Source organism: Ascaphus truei, assembly GCF_040206685.1.
Source record: "Ascaphus truei isolate aAscTru1 chromosome 3 unlocalized genomic scaffold, aAscTru1.hap1 SUPER_3_unloc_4, whole genome shotgun sequence".
Taxonomy (NCBI): domain Eukaryota; kingdom Metazoa; phylum Chordata; class Amphibia; order Anura; family Ascaphidae; genus Ascaphus; species Ascaphus truei.
Genome location: NW_027453827.1, coordinates 156,507 through 177,446, shown reverse-complemented (window position 1 = coordinate 177,446; position 20,940 = coordinate 156,507). Strand labels below are relative to the sequence as shown.

Here is a 20,940-nt window from a genome sequence, read left to right as displayed (position 1 = left end):
TGTTTATGTTGCTCAAACTGTTTGTAGACAAAAAAGCACAAAAATAATTTCACAGCCAACTCCGGTCCCTTCTAACTTCAAAGACCACCTCTCATCCCACTTCTGACACCATATGTAGGCGGACGCAAGGGAGACTGGTTATGGTGAAATTAAATAAGGCTTTTGTTGCGCTTGTTTCCTTAACATCAGGAAACCATCCAAACAATGGGTAAACAAAGCTTTTATTCACTTGGGAGTATTTCTAGTGAAATACTATGCAGTCCACAACTCCCTTTAGATAAGCATGTCTCCCAGCCCCAAACATATAGCATGAAATGAACAGATATAAAAAGTCTTATAAATGAAAGTCTTATCTGTTAGCTGGGCTGCTGTAGGGGAAGCTTCTCTGCTCTCTTGGAACTGCACCCTTGTGTGCACAGGAAATGTCAGGCTCCAGGTTAGAATCTTGTCCCCTTTGTCTTGTGGTCAGCTTGTCGCTCAAGACATCTGTCCTTCCTTGGTTCAGCCCAGTTGTGGACTAAGGAATCTCTGCTCTGTCTCCAAGTTCAGCTCAGGTGTGAGCTAAGGAGTCTCACTTCCTGTCTCAAAAGACAGGCTTTTCTAAGCAATCTAATCAGGCAGGTGGTGTTTGTTAATTGACTACCAGCAGTTAACCACCACACTGCTGGATTAGAGGCACATTACCTGAACAGGGATAACTCCCCTGTTACAGGGACCAGACTTGCTGGTTACCCTGAAACATGTACCCTGGAATCCTACCAGATCCCTGGAGACATGAAGACACAGACCACCGGACAAAATCCTCCCTAGGAAGCAGTTAGCGGCTCACCGCCAGATCTCCTTGCTTCAGCACAGACCAGAACAGTAAGACTGGGCAGGGGGAAATCACATTTCAGGGTCCCCCGGTATATGCCCAAACCCACAGAACCCAGTGTAGGGGTTCGGTGTCTCTCCCACCAGGTATAAGGTGGGGAGAGTGAAAATGTTTTTAACTCAGCGCTTGAGGAATAAAAGCGGCTGTGTGCTAACGTTCATTAGAAAGCTCCCAGCGCTGAAACTTGCGGTGCGCGTAGTTCAGGGAGAAACATGGAAAACACCCATAGCATAATTTTTATACGTTTGTATAAAAATTGATGAATGAAAGTCCCCCTCAAATAGTGTATCAAACATGTTAGGCACATTTTGGGCTTTCTTTAAGACCATCAGGGACCGGGAATTACTCCTTTATTGCAGCCCCCACTTAGTGTGCGTCTAGTGACTCACTAACTGAGCTGAGGGTGTGCCGCTCCGGACTTCTAAGGCATCCCACTGGCTTGGTGCCACGATGTCTGTAAAAGCCCGGAGTTCAAAGGGCTCAGTGTCCACAAGGTGTTAGTTGGGGAGGGGATTTTCAAGTACCCCCATCCTAGTGTAAAGTTGGGCAGTTTGGCAAATGGTGGCCAGCCCAGACTGAGTGTCGCCAGGTAGAGGGGCTGGGTCTCATATGCCAAGGAACAAAGGTGCTAGGTTGGCGCATGCCCTTAGCAGAATGAGAAGCCCCCTCTGACAGGTTCCAAAAGTATTGGCAACTCCAGGATAGGTGGGAAAAATTAGAGATAGGGATTTAAACTGTATAAGAATGCATGCAGCCCATAGGGAATCAGATTCACCTAAGATTTAATCAAGCTTCGTAAGAAACATCTAAGATTTCATAAGATATAAGGATTCCAAGTGCGATTACAGCAGAGGAAGAACAAAAGAAGCCGCTCAGGCGGGGTACACAGCAGTTGCAGGTAGCGGTGCCGACCAAGGACCATTTCAAGCCATTTTGTGAGCAACTCCCGCTCCTGGGAAATTGCTCCTAGAGACTGTTTTTCAAGATTTCATTTGGGAACATTTTATTTCATTTGGCCCCGTCCCAGTAAGTGTATTTTGATTGTAATTGCAGAGAGTGAGAAGTAAATCTCTAAATGGTGCTTCCAACATCCAAGTGTAAGTGTTTTTTAGCAATATAGCCAAGGAGTCCAGGGTATATAAAATAAGCAACAGTAGTTGGTGACAGGGTATATAACTCACGATAAAAAGCCTCACATGGACAAGCAACAAAAGACCACCCTGAAGATAAATGCAAAGGGGAGCCCATATATAAAGGGACTCTCAATGCAAGCACTATAAGGAGGGATGGTCCGCTCAACCAACGGCTGGAGCCATGCAAATACCCAAACAGTCACAATGACAGCAATGTCCAATGATATGAGAAAAACAATGTAACTCACGGTAGGTTGACCCTTCTGCTCCTGATGGTCGTGTGCATCCGTCCAGTAAAGTAGATATAATGGAGAAAAAATGGTAGAGCACTGCTTGAAAAATAGGGCTGGAGGCTAATTTGAAAAGAGTAAAAAATGCTTTATTAAAGATGCATGGCAGCAGAAGCTACAAAAGAGGTCCTCTGACGCGTTTCACGCCGGATTGGTGAAACGCGTCAGAGGACCTCCTTTGTAACTTCTGCTGCCATGCATCTTTAATAAAGCATTTTTTACTCTTTTCAAATTAGCCTCCAGCCCTATTTTTCAAGCAGTGCTCTACCATTTTTTCTCCATTATATCTACTTTGATTGTAATTGTGTAACATTGTGTGTACTGTATGTCCATTCGTGAAATAAATTACAATTTATTTTATCTCCTTGCTTTGCTCAATCATATGATCCCGGGAATAAATGTGTTAAAAGGGCTGGTCTCCAAGGATACCTGCCGCACCCCGAGTTCTCTGTAATCCCCGCCGCAGCACCCTAATTCCCTTTAATCACGGGTAACAAGGAGATTACAGGCTGCAGCAATCACCTGTTGTGCTTCTTGCAGATGTTGTGTCACGATCCTAATCACTTCTGCACCCCGATCCTGCTCCCTGCTCACCTCCTGCACCCGGGAAACAGCAGCTCGGAGCCTGCACAGGACAATACCTCTGTTATAACTCTCTCTTTCCCTCTGTTATACCTCTCCCTTTCCCTATGTTATACCTCCCTCTTTCCCTCTGTTATACCTCCCTCTTTCCCTCTGTTATACCTCCCTCTTTCCCTCTGTTATACCTCCCTCTTTCCCTCTGTTATACCTCCCTCTTTCCCTCTGAAATACCTCTCTCTTTCCCTCTGTTATACCTCCCTCTTTCCCTCTGTTATTCCACCCTCTCTCCCTGTTATACTTCTCTCTCCTCCTCTGTTATACCTCTCTCTCCCTCTGTTATACCTCTCTCTCTCCCTCTGTTATACCTCTCTCTCTCCCTCTGTTATACCTCTCTCTCTCCCTCTGTTATACCCCTCTCTCTCTCCCTCTGTTATACCTCCCTCTCTCCCTCTGTTATACCTCCCTCTCTCCCTCTGTTATACCTCCCTCTCTCCTTCTGTTATACCTCTATCTCTCCCTCTGTTATACCCCTCTCTCTCTCCCTCTGTTATACCTCCCTCTCTCCCTCTGATATACCTCTCTCTTTCCCTCTGTTATACCTCCCTCTCTCCCTCTGTTATACCTCCCTCTTTCCCTCTGTTATACCTCTCTCTCCCCCTCTGTTATACCTCTCTCTCCCCATCTGTTATACCTCTCTCCCTCTGTTATACCTCTCTCTTTCCCTGTTATACCACCCTCTTTCCCTGTTATACCTCTCTCTCCCTCTTTTATACCTCCCTCTCTCCCTCTGTTATACCTCCCTCTCTCCCTCTGTTATACCTCCCTCTTTCCCTCTGTTATACCTCTCTCTCCACCTCTGTTATACCTCTCTCTCCCCCTCTGTTATACCTCTATCTCCCCCTCTGTTATACCTCTCTCCCTCTGTTATACCTCTCTCTCTTTCCCTGTTATACCACCCTCTTTCCCTCTGTTATACCTCCCTCTTTCCCTATGTTATACCTCCCTCTTTCCCTCTGTTATACCTCCCTCTTTCCCTCTGTTATACCTCCCTCTTTCCCTCTGTTATACCTCCCTCTTTCCCTCTGTTATACCTCCCTCTTTCCCTGTTATACCTCCCTCTTTACCTCTGTTATACCACCCTCTTTCCCTCTGTTATACCTCCCTCTTTCCCTCTGTTATACCTCCTTCTTTCCCTCTGTTATACCTCCCTCTTTCCCTCTGTTATACCTCCCTCTGTTATACCTCCCTCTTTCCCTCTGCTATGCCTCCCTCTTTCCCTCTGTTATACCTCCCTCTTTCCCTCTGTTATACCTCTCTCTCTCCCTCTGTTATACCTCCCTCTTTCCCTGTTATACCACCCTCTCTCCCTCTGTTATACCTCTCTTTTCCTCTGTTATACCTCCCTCTTTCCCTCTGTTATACCTCTCTCTCCCCCTCTGTTATACTTCTCTCTCCCCCTCTGTTATACCTCTCTCTCTTCCCTCTGTTATACCTCCCTCTTTCCCTCTGTTATACCTCCCTCTTTTCCCCTGTTATACCTCCCTCTTTCCCTCTGTTATACCTCCCTCTTTCCCTCTGTTATACCTCCCTCTTTCCCTCTGTTATACCTCCCTCTTTCCCTCTGTTATACCTCCCTCTCTCCCTCTGTTATACCTCCCTCTTTCCCTCTGTTATACCTCCCTCTTTCCCTCTGTTATACCTCCCTCTTTCCCTCTGTTATACCTCCCTCTTTCCCTCTGTTATACCTCCCTCTTTCCCTCTGTTATACCTCCCTCTTTCCCTCTGTTATACCTCCCTCTCTCCCTCTGTTATACCTCCCTCTTTCCCTCTGTTATACCTCCCTCTTTCCCTCTGTTAAACCTCCTTCTTTCCCTCTGTTATACCTCCCTCTTTCCCTCTGTTATACCTCCATCTTTCCCTCTGTTATACCTCCCTCTTTCCCTCTGTTAAACCTCCTTCTTTCCCTCTGTTATACCTCCCTCTTTCCCTCTGTTATACCTCCCTCTTTCCCTCTGTTATACCTCCCTCTTTCCCTCTGTTATACCTCCCTCTTTCCCTGTTATACCTCCCTCTTTCCCTCTGTTATACCTCCCTCTTTCCCTCTGTTATACCTCCTTCTTTCCCTCTGTTATACCTCCCTCTTTCCCTCTGTTATACCTCCCTCTCTCCCTCTGTTATACCTCCCTCTTTCCCTCTGTTATACCTCCCTCTTTCCCTCTGTTATACCTCCCTCTTTCCCTCTGTTATACCTCCCTCTTTCCCTCTGTTATACCTCCCTCTTTCCCTCTGTTATACCTCCCTCTTTCCCTCTGTTAAACTTCTCTCATATCTCCCTCACCTCTTCATCTCTTTCTGACTTTCAGATTCTCTCTCATTCTCTCTTCCTCTATTATCTTGAATGAATCGCACACACCCCGCTATCTATCTCCCCCTCACACACCCCGCTATCTATCTCCCCCTCACATACCCCTATATCTGTCTGCCCCCTCACACAGACCGCTATCTGTCTATCTCCCACTCACACACCCCGCTATCTATCTCCCCCCCCACACACCCCTGTCTATCTCCCCCTCACACACCCCTCTATCTCCCCCCTCACATACCCCTATATCTGTCTGCCCCCTCACACAGCCCGCTATCTGTCTCCCCCTCACACACCCCTCTATCTCCCCCCTCACATATCCCTATATCTGTCTGCCCCCTCACACATCCCCTTATCTGTCTATCTCCCACTCACACACCCTCTGTCTCCCCCCTCACACACCCCTATATCTGTGTCTCCCCCCTCACACACCCCTATATCTGTCAGTCTCCCCCCTCACACACCCCTATATCTGTGTCTCCCCCCTCACACACCCCTATATCTGTGTCTCCCCCCTCACACACCCCTATATCTGTCTGCCCCCTCACACAGCCCGCTATCTGACTATCTCCCCCTTACACACCCCTCTGTCTATCTCCCCCCTCACACACCCCTCTGTCTCCCCCCTCACACACCCCTATATCTGTGTCTCCCCCCTCACACCCCTCTGTCTATCCCCCCTCACACACCCCTCTATCTATCCCCCCTCACACACCCTCTATCTGTATATCTTCCCCTCACACCCCTCTGTCTATCCCCCCTCACACACCCCTCTATCTGTCTATGTCCCCCTCACACACCCCTCTGTCTATGTCCCCCTCACATACCCCTCTATCTGTCTATCTATCCCCCTCACACACCCCTCTATCTATCCCCCTCACACACCCCTCTATCTGTCTATCTATCCCCCTCACACACCCCTGTCTATCTATCCCCCTCACACACCCCTCTATCTGTCTATCTATCCCCCTCACACACCCCTGTCTATCTATCCCCTTCACACACCCCTCTATCTGTCTATCTATCCCCCTCACACACCCCTCTGTCTATGTCCCCCTCACACACCCCTCTATCTGTCTATCTATCCCACTCACACACCACTCTATCTCCCCCCTCACACACCCCTCTATCTGTCTATCTCCCCCCTCACACACCCCTCTATCTGTCTATCTCCCCCCTCACACACCCCTCTATCTGTCTATCTCCCCCCTCACACACCCCTCTATCTGTCTATCTCCCCCTCACACACCCCTCTATCTCCCCCCTCACACACCCCTCTATCTGTCTATCTATCCCACTCACACACCACTCTATCTCCCCCCTCACACACCCCTCTATCTGTCTATCTCCCCCCTCACACACCCCTCTATCTGTCTATCTCCCCCCTCACACACCCCTCTATCTGTCTATCTCCCCCCTCACACACCCCTCTATCTGTCTATCTCCCCCCTCACACACCCCTCTATCTGTCTATCTCCCCCTCACACACCCCTCTATCTCCCCCCTCACACACCCCTCTATCAGTCTCCCCCTCACACACCCCTCTATCTGTCTATGTCCCCCTCACACACCCCTCTATCTGTCTATCTCCCCTTTCACACCCCTCTATCTATCCCCCTCACACACCCCTCTATCTGTCTATCTATCCCCCTCACACACCCCTCTATCTATCCCCCTCACACACCCCTCTGTCTATCTATCCCCCTCACACACCCCTCTGTCTATGTCCCCCTCACACACCCCTCTGTCTATCTATCCCCCTCACACACCCCTCTGTCTATGTCCCCCTCACACACCCCTCTGTCTATCTATCCCCCTCACACACCCCTCTGTCTATGTCCCCCTCACACACCCCTCTGTCTATCTATTCCCCCCTCACACACCCCTATATCTGTCTATCTCCCCCCTCACACACCCCTCTATCTGTCTATCTCCCCCCTCACACAGCCCTCTATCTGTCTATCTCCCCCCTCACACACCCCTCTATCTATCCCCCTCACACACCCCTCTGTCTATCTATCCCCCTCACACACCCTCTATCTGTCTATCTCCCCCCTCACACACCCCTCTATCTGTCTATCTCCCCCCTCACACCCCTCTATCTATCCCCCTCACACACCCCTCTGTCAATCTATCCCCTTCACACACCCCTCTATCTGTCTATCTATCCCCCTCACACACCCCTCTATCTATCCCCCTCACACACCCCTCTATCTGTCTATCTATCCCCCTCACACACCCCTCTATCTATCCCCCTCACACACCCCTCTGTCTATCTATCCCCCTCACACACCCCTCTGTCTATGTCCCCCTCACACACCCCTCTGTCTATCTATCCCCCTCACACACCCCTCTGTCTATCTATCCCCCTCACACACCCCTCTGTCTATGTCCCCCTCACACACCCCTCTGTCTGTCTATCTCCCCCCTCACACACCCCTCTATCTGTCTATCTCCCCCCTCACACACCTCTCTATCTGTCTATCTATCCCCCTCACACACCCCTCTATCTGTCTATCTATCCCCCTCACACACCCCTGTCTATCTATCCCCTTCACACACCCCTCTATCTGTCTATCCCCCTCACACACCCCTCTGTCTATCTATCCCCCTCACACACCCCTCTGTCTATCTCCCCTCACACACCCCTCTATCTGTCTATCTATCCCCCTCACACACCCCTCTGTCTATGTCCCCCTCACACACCCCTCTATCTGTCTATCTCCCCCCTCACACACCCCTCTATCTGTCTATCTATCCCCCTCACACACCCCTCTGTCTATCTATCCCCCTCACACACCCCTCTGTCTATGTCCCCCTCACACACCCCTCTATCTGTCTATCTCCCCCCTCACACACCCCTCTATCTGTCTATCTATCCCCCTCACACACCCCTCTATCTGTCTATCTATCCCCCTCACACACCCCTCTGTCTATCTATCCCCCTCACACACCCCTCTATCTATCCCCCTCACACACCCCTCTATCTGTCTATCTATCCCCCTCACACACCCCTCTATCTATCCCCCTCACACACCCCTCTGTCTATCTATCCCCCTCACACACCCCTCTATCTATCCCCCTCACACACCCCTCTATCTGTCTATCTATCCCCCTCACACACCCCTCTATCTATCCCCCTCACACACCCCTCTATCTGTCTATCTATCCCCCTCACACACCCCTCTATCTGTCTATCTATCCCCCTCACACACCCCTCTATCTGTCTATCCCCCTCACACACCCCTCTGTCTATCTATCCCCCTCACACACCCCTCTATCTGTCTATCTATCCCCCTCACACACCCCTCTGTCTATCTCCCCCCTCACACACCCCTCTAGCTCCCCCCTCACACACCCCTCTATCAGTCTCCCCCTCACACACCCCTCTATCTGTCTATGTCCCCCTCACACACCCCTCTGTCTATCTCCCCCCTCACACCCCTCTATCTATCCCCCTCACACACCCCTCTATCTGTCTATCTATCCCCCTCACACACCCCTCTATCTATCCCCTCACACACCTCTCTATCTGTCTATCTATCCCCCTCACACACACTCCTCTATCTGTCTATCTCCCCCCTCACACACCCCTCTATCTCCCCCCTCACACACCCCTCTATCAGTCTCCCCCTCACACAACCCTCTATCTATCTCCCCCCTCACACCCCTCTATCTATCCCCCTCACACACCCCTCTATCTGTCTATCTATCCCCCTCACACACCCCTCTGTCTATGTCCCCCTCACACACCCCTCTATCTGTCTATCTCCCCCCTCACACACCCCTCTATCTGTCTATCTATCCCCCTCACACACCCCTCTATCTGTCTATCTATCCCCCTCACACACCCCTCTATCTGTCTATCTCCCACCTCACACACCCCTCTGTCTATCTATCCCCCTCACACACCCCTCTGTCTATCTATCCCCCTCACACACCCCTCTGTCTATGTCCCCCTCACACACCCCTCTATCTGTCTATCTCCCCCCTCACACACCCCTCTATCTGTCTATCTCCCCCCTCACACACCCCTCTATCTGTCTATCTCCCCCCTCACACACCTCTCTATCAGTCTATTTATCCCCCTCACACACCCCTCTGTCTATCTATCCCCCTCACACACCCCTCTGTCTATCTATCCCCCTCACACACCCCTCTGTCTATTTATCCCCCTCACACACCCCTCTGTCTATCTCCTCTAAATATCTCTCTGCCTCGAGCCTCTCTCCGCCACATCAGATGACCTCCTATTAGCTCCCTCACGTGCCTCTCTCCGGCCCTCACGCATCCCCCTCTTCGCCCCTCTCCTTCCCCTCCTGTTCCCCTCTCCTCCCGCCCCCTCGAGTGCCCCTCTCCTCCATCCTCGCACGCCCCTCTCCCCCTTCTCCGCCCCCCCTCTCACGCCCCTCTCCCCCTTCTCCGCCCACCTCTCATGCCCCTCTCCCCCATCTCCGCCCCCCTCTCACGCCCCTCACCCCCTTCTCCGCCCCCCTCTCCCCCTTCTCCGCCCCCCTCTCATGCCCCTCTCCCCCTTCTCTGCCCCCCCTGCACGCCCCTACCCCCCTTCTCCGCCCCCCTTGCACGCCCCTCTCCCCCTTCTCCACCCCCCTCGGACGCCCCTCTCCCCCTTCTCTGCAATCCTCGCATGCCCCTCTCTGCCCTCTCCCTGCCCCCTTCGCGCGGCCCTCTCCCTGAACCACGGCCCTCTCCCTGCCCCCTGAACCCCGGCCCTCTCCCTTCCCCCTCAACCCAGCCCCCTCCCTGCCCCCTCAACCCCGGCCCTCTCTCTGCCCCCTCAACCCCGGCCCACTCCCTGCCCCCTCCCTGCCTTCTCCGCGCCCCCTCCCTGCCCAGCCCTCTCCCTGCCTGGCCCCCTCTGCCTGCCCCCTACCTGCCCGGCCCCCTCTGCCTGCCCTCTCCCTGCCTGGCCCTCTCCCTGCCCGGCCCTCTCCCTGCCCGGCCCTCTGCCTGGCCCTCTCCCTGCCTGGCCCTCTCCCTGCCTGGCCCTCTCCCGTCCCTCTCCCTGCCCGGCCCACTCCCTGCCCGGCCCTCTGCCTGCCCTCTCCCTGCCTGGCCCTCTGCCTGCCCTCTCCCTGCCTGGCCCTCTCCCTGCCCAGCCCTCTGCCTGGCCCTCTCCCTGCCCGGCCCTCTCCCGGCCCTCTCCCGGCCCTCTCCCTGCCTGGCCCTCTCCCTGCCCGGCCCTCTGCCTTCCCTCTCCCTGCCCGGCCCTCTGCCTGCCCTCTCCCTGCCTGGCCCTCTGCCTGCCCTCTCCCTGCCCGGCCTTCTCCCTGCCCGGCCCTCTCCCGGCCCTCTCCCTGCCCGGCCCTCTCCCTGCCTGGCCCTCTGCCTGCCCTCTCCCTGCCTGGGCCTCTGCCTGCCCTCTCCCTGCCCGGCCCTCTCCCTGCCCGGCCCTCTCCCTGCCTGGCCCTCTCCCTCCCCAGCCCTCTCCCTGCCCGGCCCTCTGCCTGGCCCTCTCCCTGCCTGGCCCTCTCCCTGCCCTGCCTTCTCCCTGCCCGTCCCTCTCCCTGCCCTCTCCCTGCCTGGCCCTCTCTCTGCCCGGCCCTCTCCCTGCCCGGCCCTCTCCCTGCCCGGCCCTCTCCCTGCCTGGCCCTCTGCCTGCCCGGCCCTCTCTCTCCCTGCCCTCTCCCTGCCTGGCCCTCTCCCGGCCCTCTCCCTGCCCGGCCCTCTCCCTGCCCTCTCCCTGCCTGCCCTCTCCCTGCCCGGCCCTCTCCCTGCCCTCTCACTGCCTGGCCCTCTCTCTGCCTGGCCCTCTGCCTGCCCTTTCCCTGCCCGGCCCTCTACCTGCCCTCTCCCTGCCTGGCCCTCTCCCTGCCTGGCCCTCTGCCGGCCCTCTCCCTGCCCGGCCCTCTCCCTGCCCCCTGCCCGGCCCTCTCCCTGCCCGGCCCTCTCCCTGCCCGGCCCTCTCCCTGCCCGGCCCTCTCCCTGCCCTCTCCCTGCCTGCCCTCTCCCTGCCTGCCCTCTCCCTGCCCGGCCCTCTCCCTGCCCGGCCCTCTCCCTGCCCGGCCCTCTCCCGGCCCTCTCCCTGCCCTCTCCCTCCCCGGCCCTCTCCCTGCCCGGCCCTCTCCCTGCCTGGCCCTCTCCCTGCCCGGCCCTCTCCCTGCCCGGCCCTCTGCCTGGCCCTCTCCCTGCCTGGCCCTCTCCCTGCCTGCCCTCTCCCTGCCTGGCCCTCTCCCTGCCCGGCCCTCTCCCTGCCTGGCCCTCTCCCGGCCCTCTCCCTGCCCGGCCCTCTCCCTGCCCGGCCCTCTGCCTGCCCCTCTGCCTGCCCTCTCCCTGCCTGGCCTTCTCCCTGCCCGGCCCTCTCCCTGCCCGGCCCTCTCCCTGCCCGGCCCTCTCCCTGCCCGGCCCTCTCCCTGCCCGGCCCTCTCCCTGCCCAGCCCTCTCCCTGCCTGCCCTCTCCCTCCCCAGCCCTCTCCCTGCCCTCTCCCTGCCCGGCCCTCTCCCTGCCTGCCCTCTCCCTGCCCGGCCCTCTCCCTGCCCGGCCCTCTCCCTGCCCGGCCCTCTCCCTGCCTGGCCCTCTCCCGGCCCTCTCCCTGCCCGGCCCTCTCCCTGCCCGGCCCTCTCCCTGCCCGGCCCTCTCCCTGCCCGGCCCTCTCCCTGCCCGGCCCTCTGCCTGGCCCTCTGCCTGCCCTCTCCCTGCCTGGCCCTCTCCCTGCCCGGCCCTCTGCCTGCCCTCTCCCTGCCTGGCCCTCTCCCTGCCCGGCCCTCTCCCTGCCTGGCCCTCTGCCGGCCCTCTCCCTGCCCGGCCCTCTGCCTGCCCTCTCCCTGCCTGGCCCTCTGCCTGCCTGGCCCTCTGCCTGCCCTCTCCCTGCCTGGCCCTCTCCCTGCCCTCTCCCTGCCCGGCCCTCTCCCTGCCCGGCCCTCTCCCTGCCCGGCCCTCTCCCTGCCCGGCCCTCTCCCTGCCCGGCCCTCTCCCTGCCCGGCCCTCTCCCTGCCCGGCCCTCTGCCTTCCTTCTCCCTGCCTGGCCCTCTCCCGGCCCTCTCCCTGCCCGGCCCTCTGCCTGCCCTCTCCCTGCCTGGCCCTCTGCCTGCCCTCTCCCTGCCGGCCTTCTCCCTGCCCGGCCCTCTCCCTGCCCGGCCCTCTCCCTGCCTGCCCTCTCCCTGCCTGGGCCTCTGCCTGCCCTCTCCCTGCCCGGCCCTCTCCCTGCCCGGCCCTCTCCCTGCCCGGCCCTCTCCCTCCCCAGCCCTCTCCCTGCCCGGCCCTCTCCCTGCCCGGCCCTCTCCCTGCCCGGCCCTCTGCCTGCCCGGCCCTCTGCCTGCCCGGCCCTCTGCCTGCCCGGCCCTCTGCCTGCCCTCTCCCTGCCTGGCCCTCTGCCTGCCCTCTCCCTGCCCGGCCCTTTCCCTGCCCGGCCCTCTGCCTGGCCCTCTCCCTGCCTGGCCCTCTCCCTGCCCTGCCTTCTCCCTGCCCGTCCCTCTCCCTGCCCTCTCCCTGCCCGGCCCTCTGCCTGCCCTCTCCCTGCCCGGCCCTCTCTCTGCCCGGCCCTCTCCCTGCCCGGCCCTCTCCCTGCCCGGCCCTCTCCCTGCCTGGCCCTCTGCCTGCCCGGCCCTCTCTCTCCCTGCCCTCTCCCTGCCTGGCCCTCTCCCGGCCCTCTCCCTGCCCGGCCCTCTCCCTGCCCTCTCCCTGCCTGGCCCTCTGCCTGCCCTTTCCCTGCCCGGCCCTCTACCTGCCCTCTCCCTGCCTGGCCCTCTCCCTGCCTGGCCCTCTGCCGGCCCTCTCCCTGCCCGGCCCTCTCCCTGCCCGGCCCTCTCCCTGCCCGGCCCTCTCCCTGCCCTCTCCCTGCCGGCCCTCTCCCTGCCCGGCCCTCTCCCTGCCCGGCCCTCTCCCTGCCCGGCCCTCTCCCTGCCTGGCCCTCTCCCTGCCTGGCCCTCTCCCTGCCCGGCCCTCTCCCTGCCCGGCCCCCTCTCCGCCTCACACCTCTCTGCCTCTGCCTGGATGCTGTCTCTCAGGTGGGCGGCGTATCTCAGGTACACGTGTACGAAGTCGGTGAACACTCTGGGAGAAGTGAGTGGGAGGCGCGGGCAGAACCGTCTGCAGTAACTCCCAGCGCAGAGATGGATATGAGACATCATCTCGGGAAGCGATGTGCCAGACAGCCAGGAACCTGGGGAAAAAGAGACCGCTAGGAGACTGAGAGACAGCCAGGAACCTGGGGACTGAGAGACAGCCAGGAACCAGGGGACTGAGAGACAGCCAGGAACCTAGGGACAAAGAGACCGCCAAGAGACTGAGAGACAGCCAGGAACCTGGGGAAAAAGAGACCGCCAGGAGACTGAGAGACAGCCAGGAACCAGGGGAAAAAGAGAACACCAGGAGACTGAGAGACATCCAGGAACCTGGGGAAATAGAGACCGCCAGGAGACTGAGAGACAGCCAGGAACTTGGGGAAATAGAAAACACCAGGAGACTGAGAGACATCCAGAAACCTGGGGGAAAAAGAGACCGCCAGGAGACTGAGAGACATCCAGAAACCTGGGGACAAAGAGACCGCCAGGAGACTGAGAGACAGCCAGGAACCTGGGGAAAAAGAGACCGCCAGGAGACTGAGAGACAGCCAGGAACCTGGGGGAAAGAGACCGACCGGAACCTGGGGGAAATAGAGACAGACTGGAACCTGAGGGAAAGAGACTGACTGGAACCTGGGGGAAAGAGAGATTGCCAGGAGACAGAAACTTGAGGTACAAAGAGACTTCCAAGGTTCTAAGAAACAGCAAGAGAACAGAGAGATATCCAATAATTTGACCAGGGAAGTGAGAAACGACCAAAAAAATAGAGACATCCAGAGTCCTGAGAACAGAGAGACAGCGAGAGCCCTGAGAACAGAGAGACAGCGAAAGTCCTGAGAACAGAGAGACAGTGAGAGTCCTGAGAAGAGAGAGACAGCGAGAGTCCTGAGAACAGAGAGACAGCGAGAGACCTGAGAACAGAGAGACAGTAAGAGACCTGAGAACAGAGAGACAGTAAGAGACCTGAGAACAGAGAGACAGCGAGAGTCCTGAGAACAGAGAGACAGCGAGAGTCCTGAGAACAGAGAGATAGTAAGAGACCTGAGAACAGAGAGACAGTAAGAGACCTGAGAACAGAGAGACAGCAAGAGACCTGAGAACAGAGACAGCGAGAGACCTGAGAACAGAGAGACAGCGAGAGACCTGAAAACAGAGAGACAGCGAGAGACCTGAGAACAGAGAGACAGCGAGAGACCCGAGAACAGAGAGACAGTGAGAGTCCTGAGAACAGAGAGACAGCAAGAGACCTGAGAACAGAGAGACAGTGAGAGACCTGAGAACAGAGAGAAAGCGAGAGTCCTGAGAACAGAGAGACAGCGAGAGACCTGAGAACAGAGAGACAGCGAGAGACCTGAGAACAGAGAGACAGCGAGAGTCCTGAGAACAGAGAGACAGTGAGAGACCTGAGAACAGAGAGACAGTAAGAGACCTGAGAACAGAGAGACAGTAAGAGACCTGAGAACAGAGAGACAGCCAGAGAACCGCGAACATAGAGACAGCCAGAGACAAGAGGGTAGAGGGGGAGACTGCGTGGCTCTGCAGGCCTGTGGTAGAGGGGGAGTATGCGTGGCTCTGCAGGCCTGTGGTAAAGGGGGAGTATGCGTGGCTCTGCAGGCCAGTGGTAGAGGTGGAGTACGCGTGGCTCTGCAGGCCTGTGTTAGAGGGAGAGTACGCGTGGCTCTGCAGGCCTGTGGTACAGGGGGAGTATGCGTGGCTCTGCAGGCCTGTGGTAGAGGGAGAGTACGCGTGGCTCTGCAGGCCTGTGGTAGAGGGAGTGTATGCGTGACTCTGCAGGCCTGTGGTAGAGGGAGAGTACACTTGGCTCTGCAGGCCTGTGTTAGAGGGAGAGTACGCGTGGCTCTGCAGGCCTGTGGTAGAGGGAGAGTACGCGTGGCTTTGCAGGCCTGTGGTAAAGGGGGAGTACTCGTGGCTCTGCAGGCTTGTGGTAGAGGATTGTACGCGTGGCTCTGCAGGACTGTGGTAGTGGGGGAGTACGCGTGGCTCTGCAGGCCTGTGGTAGAGGGGGGGGTGTTAGAACCAGTAGGTCAGGCTAGAATCTACACTTGTGTTAAGCTTCCATTTTGTCTGATCATAACTAGTTAAGATTCTGTAGTCAGCCTTTTGCTGAAATATAATTCCTAAACGCACTCAGTTTCTGCCAAATTGCATTTCCTTTCTTCCTGCTCAGGATATTGCTAAGATACTTTTTGTATGAACAGTCTCCTGCTGTTTTAGTTAGAATACAATAAACTGGTTCTAAGCAAGAAGCAAAGTAGTGTAATATAGTTGCTAAAGACTCAAGGTCTCTTTTGATAACAGACAATGAATAAGCTATGTATTCAGACATTGCTTGTATTGGGAGAGACACGTCCCAAAAATCATGCCACTAATATGTCCTGCCCCTAAATCACACCTCTAATCAAAGTTACGCCCAAGACACACCTAGGATACGCCTCTAACCAATATCTTCTTTCTCCTGTATAAAAGACATTACCCTATGAGTAATAAATTGAGACAAAGGATTTGAAACCTGGCGTGCGTTACGTTTCATTTCTTTCGTTTACCGGGCCTGTAAGTTCACCAAAGATCGAAGATAACAGTGGCAGAGCGTGAAAGCTTCCCAGGGAAGTCTGCTGCAAAACGGTGCAGATGTGTATCCAGTCACAAGGCCTTCAGTTTTCTTGGCAGAGGAAAGGTTCCTCTCAGTTCTGGAGCCTAGCCAAGGAAGAGGTTTTTCTTTCAGGGAGTACGCATGGCTCTGACGCCCTGTGTTATAGGGAGAGTACACGTGGCTCTGCAGCCCTGTGGTATAGGGGGAGTACTCGTGGCTCTGCAGGCCTGTGATAGAGGGGGAGTATGCGTGGCTCTGCAGGCCTGTGGTAGAGGGGGAGTACTCGTGGCTCTGCAGGCCTGTGTTAGAGGGGGAGTATGCGTGGCTCTGAAGGCCTGTGGTAGAGGGGGAGTACTCGTGGCTCTGAAGGCCTGTGTTAGAGGGGGAGTATGCGTGGCTCTGCAGGCCTGTGGTAGAGGGGGAGTACTCGTGGCTCTGCAGGCCTGTGGTACAGGGAGAGTACTCGTGGCTCTGCAGGCCTGTGGTACAGGGAGAGTACTCGTGGCTCGTCATTCTGTGTGTCTCACCTTGTGGTTGGCACTGTGCCTGTCTCAGAAGCTGCGTAGCTGTGTGGTGCAGAGCGTGGAACCCCCATGGGTGGTACAGATCTGTGCTGATAATATGGTGCAACGGACCCGGCCAAGTGAGCCCGCTCTGCGCAGCGCTCTGCAGCAGCAGCACATGGACATTACTGCGAACACGATCATGGAACCTGAACCACAGAGACACGGAGAAACATGTGACCTCGATCTCTCTACCTACGCCCCCGATAACTCTCCCTGCGCCCCGATAACCCTACCTGCGCATCCTATAACGATCCCTGCACCCCCGATAACTCTCCCTGCGCCCCCCGATAACTCTCCCTGCGCCCCGATAACCCTACCTGCGCCCCCTATAAAGCTCCCTGCACCCCCGATAACTCTCCCTGCGCCCCCCGATAACTCTCCCTGCGCCCGCCCGATCTCTCCCCCTGCGCACCCCCATCTCTCCCCCTTGCCCCCCCCATAACTCTCCCTGCACCCTCCGATCTCTCTCCCTGCGCCACCCGATCTCTCTCCCTGTGCCCCGATAACTCTACCTGCGCCCCCTATAACGCACCCTGCGCCCCGATAACTCTACCTGCGTCCCCTATACACTGGCGACACACTTTATTCGAGCTCGGCTAGTCCCACGAATTCGGGTATACCCGGGTGTATTGAGGTTTGTGACTGTTTTCTGCCCGAGTGCATTGAGGTATTTTCCAGGCAGGGATTGAAGCATTTTATTCCCGCTGGCTGCAATACTGCACAGTATATATATATATACTGCATTACAATTCATGAATTTATGCCATCTGGTAGACACGCGAAGCATTGCAGCCTATTAAATCCTAATCATTATCATTTAACAGATCAGCCGCCCATCAGCCGGGCATGAACCCAGGCTGGGAAGGCAAATGCAACGGGGCTTGTCAGAGGTGAGGAGCGGCGCATTCCAGGTATCTGCCAGGTACATACCGGGTATTTGCTCGAATAAAGTGTGTCGGTGCAGTAACTCTCTCTGCGCACCCGCATCTCTCTCCCTGCGCCCCCGATAACTCTCCCTGCGCCCCCGATAACTCTATCTGCTCCCCCCGATAACTCTACCTGTGCCCCCGATAACTCTCCCTGCGCCCCCGATAACGCTCCATGCGCCCCCCATCTCTCTCCCTGCGCCCCCTCATCTCACTCCCTGCACCCTCCCGATCTCTCTCTGTGTGCCCTCCGATCTTTCTCTCTGCGCCCCCCCGATAACTCTCCCTGCGCCCCCGATAACTCTCCCTGCGCCCCCGATCTCTCTCCCTGCGCCCCCTGATAACTCTCCCTGCACCCCCGATAACTCTCCCTGCGCCCCCGATAACTCTCCCTGCGCCCGCCCGATCTCTCCCCCTGCACCCCGATAACTCTCCCTGAGCCCCCCCGATCTATACCCCTGCGCCCCCGATCTCTCTCCCTGCGCACCCCGATCTCTCTCCCTGCGCCCCCCGATCTCTCTCCCTGCGCACCCCCGATCTCTCTCCCTGCGCCCCCGATCTCTCTCCCTGCGCACCCCCGATCTCTCTCCCTGCGCCCCCGATAACTCTCCCTGCGCACCCCCTGATCTCTCTCCCTGCGCACCGCCCGATCTCTCCCCCTGCGCCCCCCGATCTCTCTCCCTGCGCCCCCCGATCTCTCTCCCTGCGCCCCCCGATCTCTCTCCCTGCGCCCCCGATCTCTCTCCCTGCGCACCACCCGATCTCTCCCCCTGCGCACCACCCGATCTCTCCCCCTGCGCCCCCCGATCTCTCTCCCTGCGCCCCCGATAACTCTCCCTGCACCCCCCGATCTCTCTCCCTGCGCCCCCCGATAACTCTCCCTGCGCCCCCCGATAACTCTCAATGCACCCCCCGATAACTCTCCCTGCGCCCCCCGATAATTCTCCTTGCGCCCGCCCGATCTCTCCCTGCACCCCCCCGATCTCTCTCCCTGTGCCCCCGATAACTCTCCCTGCACCCCCAGATAACTCTCCCTGCACCCCCAGATAACTCTCCTTGCGCCCAATCTCTCCCCCTGCGCCCCCGATAACTCTTCCTGCGCCCCCGATAACTCTCCCTGCGCACCCCCATCTCTCTCCCTGCGCCCCCGATAACTCTCCCTGCGCCCCGATAAATCTCCCTGCGCCCCCGATAACTCTCCCTGCGCCCCCCGATAACTCTCCCTGCGCCCCCCGATAACTCTCAATGCACCCCCGATAACTCTCAATGCACCCCCCGATAACTCTCCCTGCGCCCCCCGATAACTCTCCATGCGCCCCCCCGATAACTCTCCATGCGCCCCCCCGATCTCTCTCCCTGCGCCCCCCGATAACTCTCCCTGCACCCCCAGATAACTCTCCCTGCACCCCCGATAACTCTCCTTGCGCCCGATCTCTCCCCCTGCGCCCCCGATAAATCTTCCTGCGCCCCCGATAACTCTCCCTGCGCACCCCCATCTCTCTCCCTGCGCCCCCGATAACTCTCCCTGCGCCCCCGATAACTCTCCCTGCGCCCCCGATAACTCTCCCTGCCCCCCCGATAACTCTCCCTGCCCCCCCGATAACTCTCATTGCGCCCCGATAACTCTCCCTGCGCCCCCCCCCGATAACTCTCCCTGCGCCCCCGACTACCTGCGCCCCCTGATAACTCTCTCTGCAGCATGCTCTCCCTGTGCTCCCCCCTCTCCCTGCGCCCCCGCTCACCTCTCTCTCATTGCTGTGTCTGCAGTCCTTGTCCAGGGGTCCTGATCGCTCTGCAGCATGCTCTCCCTGTGCTCCCCCCTCACCCTGTGCTCCCCCCTCTCCCTGCGCCCCCTGCTCACCTCTCTCTCATTGCTGTGTCCGCAGTCCTTTTCCTGGGGTCCTGCTCGCTCTGCAGCTCGCTCTGTGGGACGCTCTGCTGCTCGCTCTGCAGCTTGCTCTGCGGGACGCTCTGCTGCTCGCTCTGCAGCTCGCTCTGCGGGACGCTCTGCTGCTCGCTCTGCTGCTCGCTCTGAGGCTCACTCTGCGGGACGCTCTGCTGCTCGCTCTGCAGCTCGCTCTGCGGGACGCTCTGCAGCATGCTCTGCAGGATGCTCTGCTCTTGTTCTGTACTATGCAGCCCGGGGAAGGTTCCCTCGCACATCAGGGCTGCCAGCTCCAGCAGAACACTTTGCGGACCCCCATCCTGCACCAGGAGAGCGCACGCTGTGCCCGCGACCCCCGCCTGCCAGCAGGCGTCCCTGAGCAAAGCGTGGCGCTGGTCCCGTGTCTCTCCCCCACACAGCTCCAGCACCGGGCAGTGAGTGAGCCTCATTGCCAGCCTCACCAGGCTCCTCCTGCCGGTGCCAGGGTGCGCGGATCGCAGAGTCAGGTGACCCCGGGGAAGAAGCAACGTGCGGGTCAGATGGGAAAGATGCTGCAGGTCATCGGCGCAGAGGATCAGACCAGGTGTCTGCAGGGGATGCGAGGGGCTCCCCGGCTTCTCTACGTATACGTGGCTCCCCGGCATCTCTCTGTATACGGGAGTCCCATTACCCTTGGTGGATTCGAGGTTCACATAATGGCAGAAGAAGAGGTCCTGGAGACTCTCCTCCAGCAGCAGGTGGGGGTGCAGTAGGGGCTGTGTGGAGAAAGAGGATGCGAGGGTCCGGGCAGCTGTGGGGGGGAAGGGTGAGAGCCCAGGAGAGGGAGGGCCGGAGGTGTGAGAAACACGAGGGGTTCCTGCGGTCCTCTCCTGCCCGGCGGTGCCTGTGCTCCTGGTTTGGGGGAGGATCTGCCTGTCCCGCGCTGGCTCTGTCACCGTGTCCGACCCGGTCAGCTCCCTCTCTGGGACTTCAGACAGTGGCTCTGTTGCTTCCCGCCCTGGGGGAGGCGCCTCGCTGGGAGCGAGTCTGTCCTGCGTGGTAGCGTGGCCCCTCCTCAGGGCTCTGACCTGGGGCCCCTGGCCACAGAAAGCCTGCCGTGCAGAACTCAGCAGCAGCTCTCTGAAGCTCTCCCTGTCACGTTGGGACTGCAGTGCGTCAGTGAAGGTGCGCAGCGCCTCGTGCATCCACAGGCGAGCAATGCCACGTGTGGCGAGCATGCCCACAGGAAGAGCAGTATTGTGCAGGGGTGAGAGGTGAGGCCCTGGGGACGGGCTCAGCAGGGTCATACTCTGCACTACTCTGTGCAGGTGGTGCAGAGAGAAGGAGTATTGCGGTGGGAAGGTGCGTGTCACTGCGTGGTATAGACTCACCGAGGCCTGTGCCACGGCTGCACCCAGCTCCATGTAGCGTAACGTGGGCAGTGCCACCTTCAGCCAGCCTGTCACCCGGGGAGTGAGCACCCTCCGCAGAGAGTCAGGGGTGCAGGGGGGCAACACTAGCACACAGAAGAGGCGGCTGAGCCGCGGGCACAGCCACTGGCAGCCGTCCTCAGGGGGGCACGCGGTGCCCAGGAAGCTCGGGTTGGCTGGATCTGACATGTGGTCACGCAGAACCTCTAGGACGGGGCGAGTCCTGCTGTGGGGATCTGTGGGGGAGAGACACGTGTCACGGGATGTCACATGTAAC

The 20,940-nt window shown here is 58.0% G+C and overlaps 1 protein-coding gene across 1 annotated transcript in view; it reads right to left on the bottom strand.

Moving 5' to 3' along the window:
- Window positions 1-20,940, bottom strand: part of LOC142473341 (dynein heavy chain domain-containing protein 1-like) — a 434,059-nt gene that overhangs the window by 283,897 nt on the left and 129,222 nt on the right. Inside the window, exons 12-15 of the mRNA XM_075580578.1 lie at window positions 19,231-20,899; window positions 16,405-16,589; window positions 13,178-13,364; window positions 2,820-2,922 (exon numbers count right to left, since the gene is read on the bottom strand). Coding sequence (XP_075436693.1) covers window positions 2,820-2,922; window positions 13,178-13,364; window positions 16,405-16,589; window positions 19,231-20,899 — 2,144 coding nt within the window. The remainder of the gene's footprint in view (window positions 1-2,819; window positions 2,923-13,177; window positions 13,365-16,404; window positions 16,590-19,230; window positions 20,900-20,940) is intronic.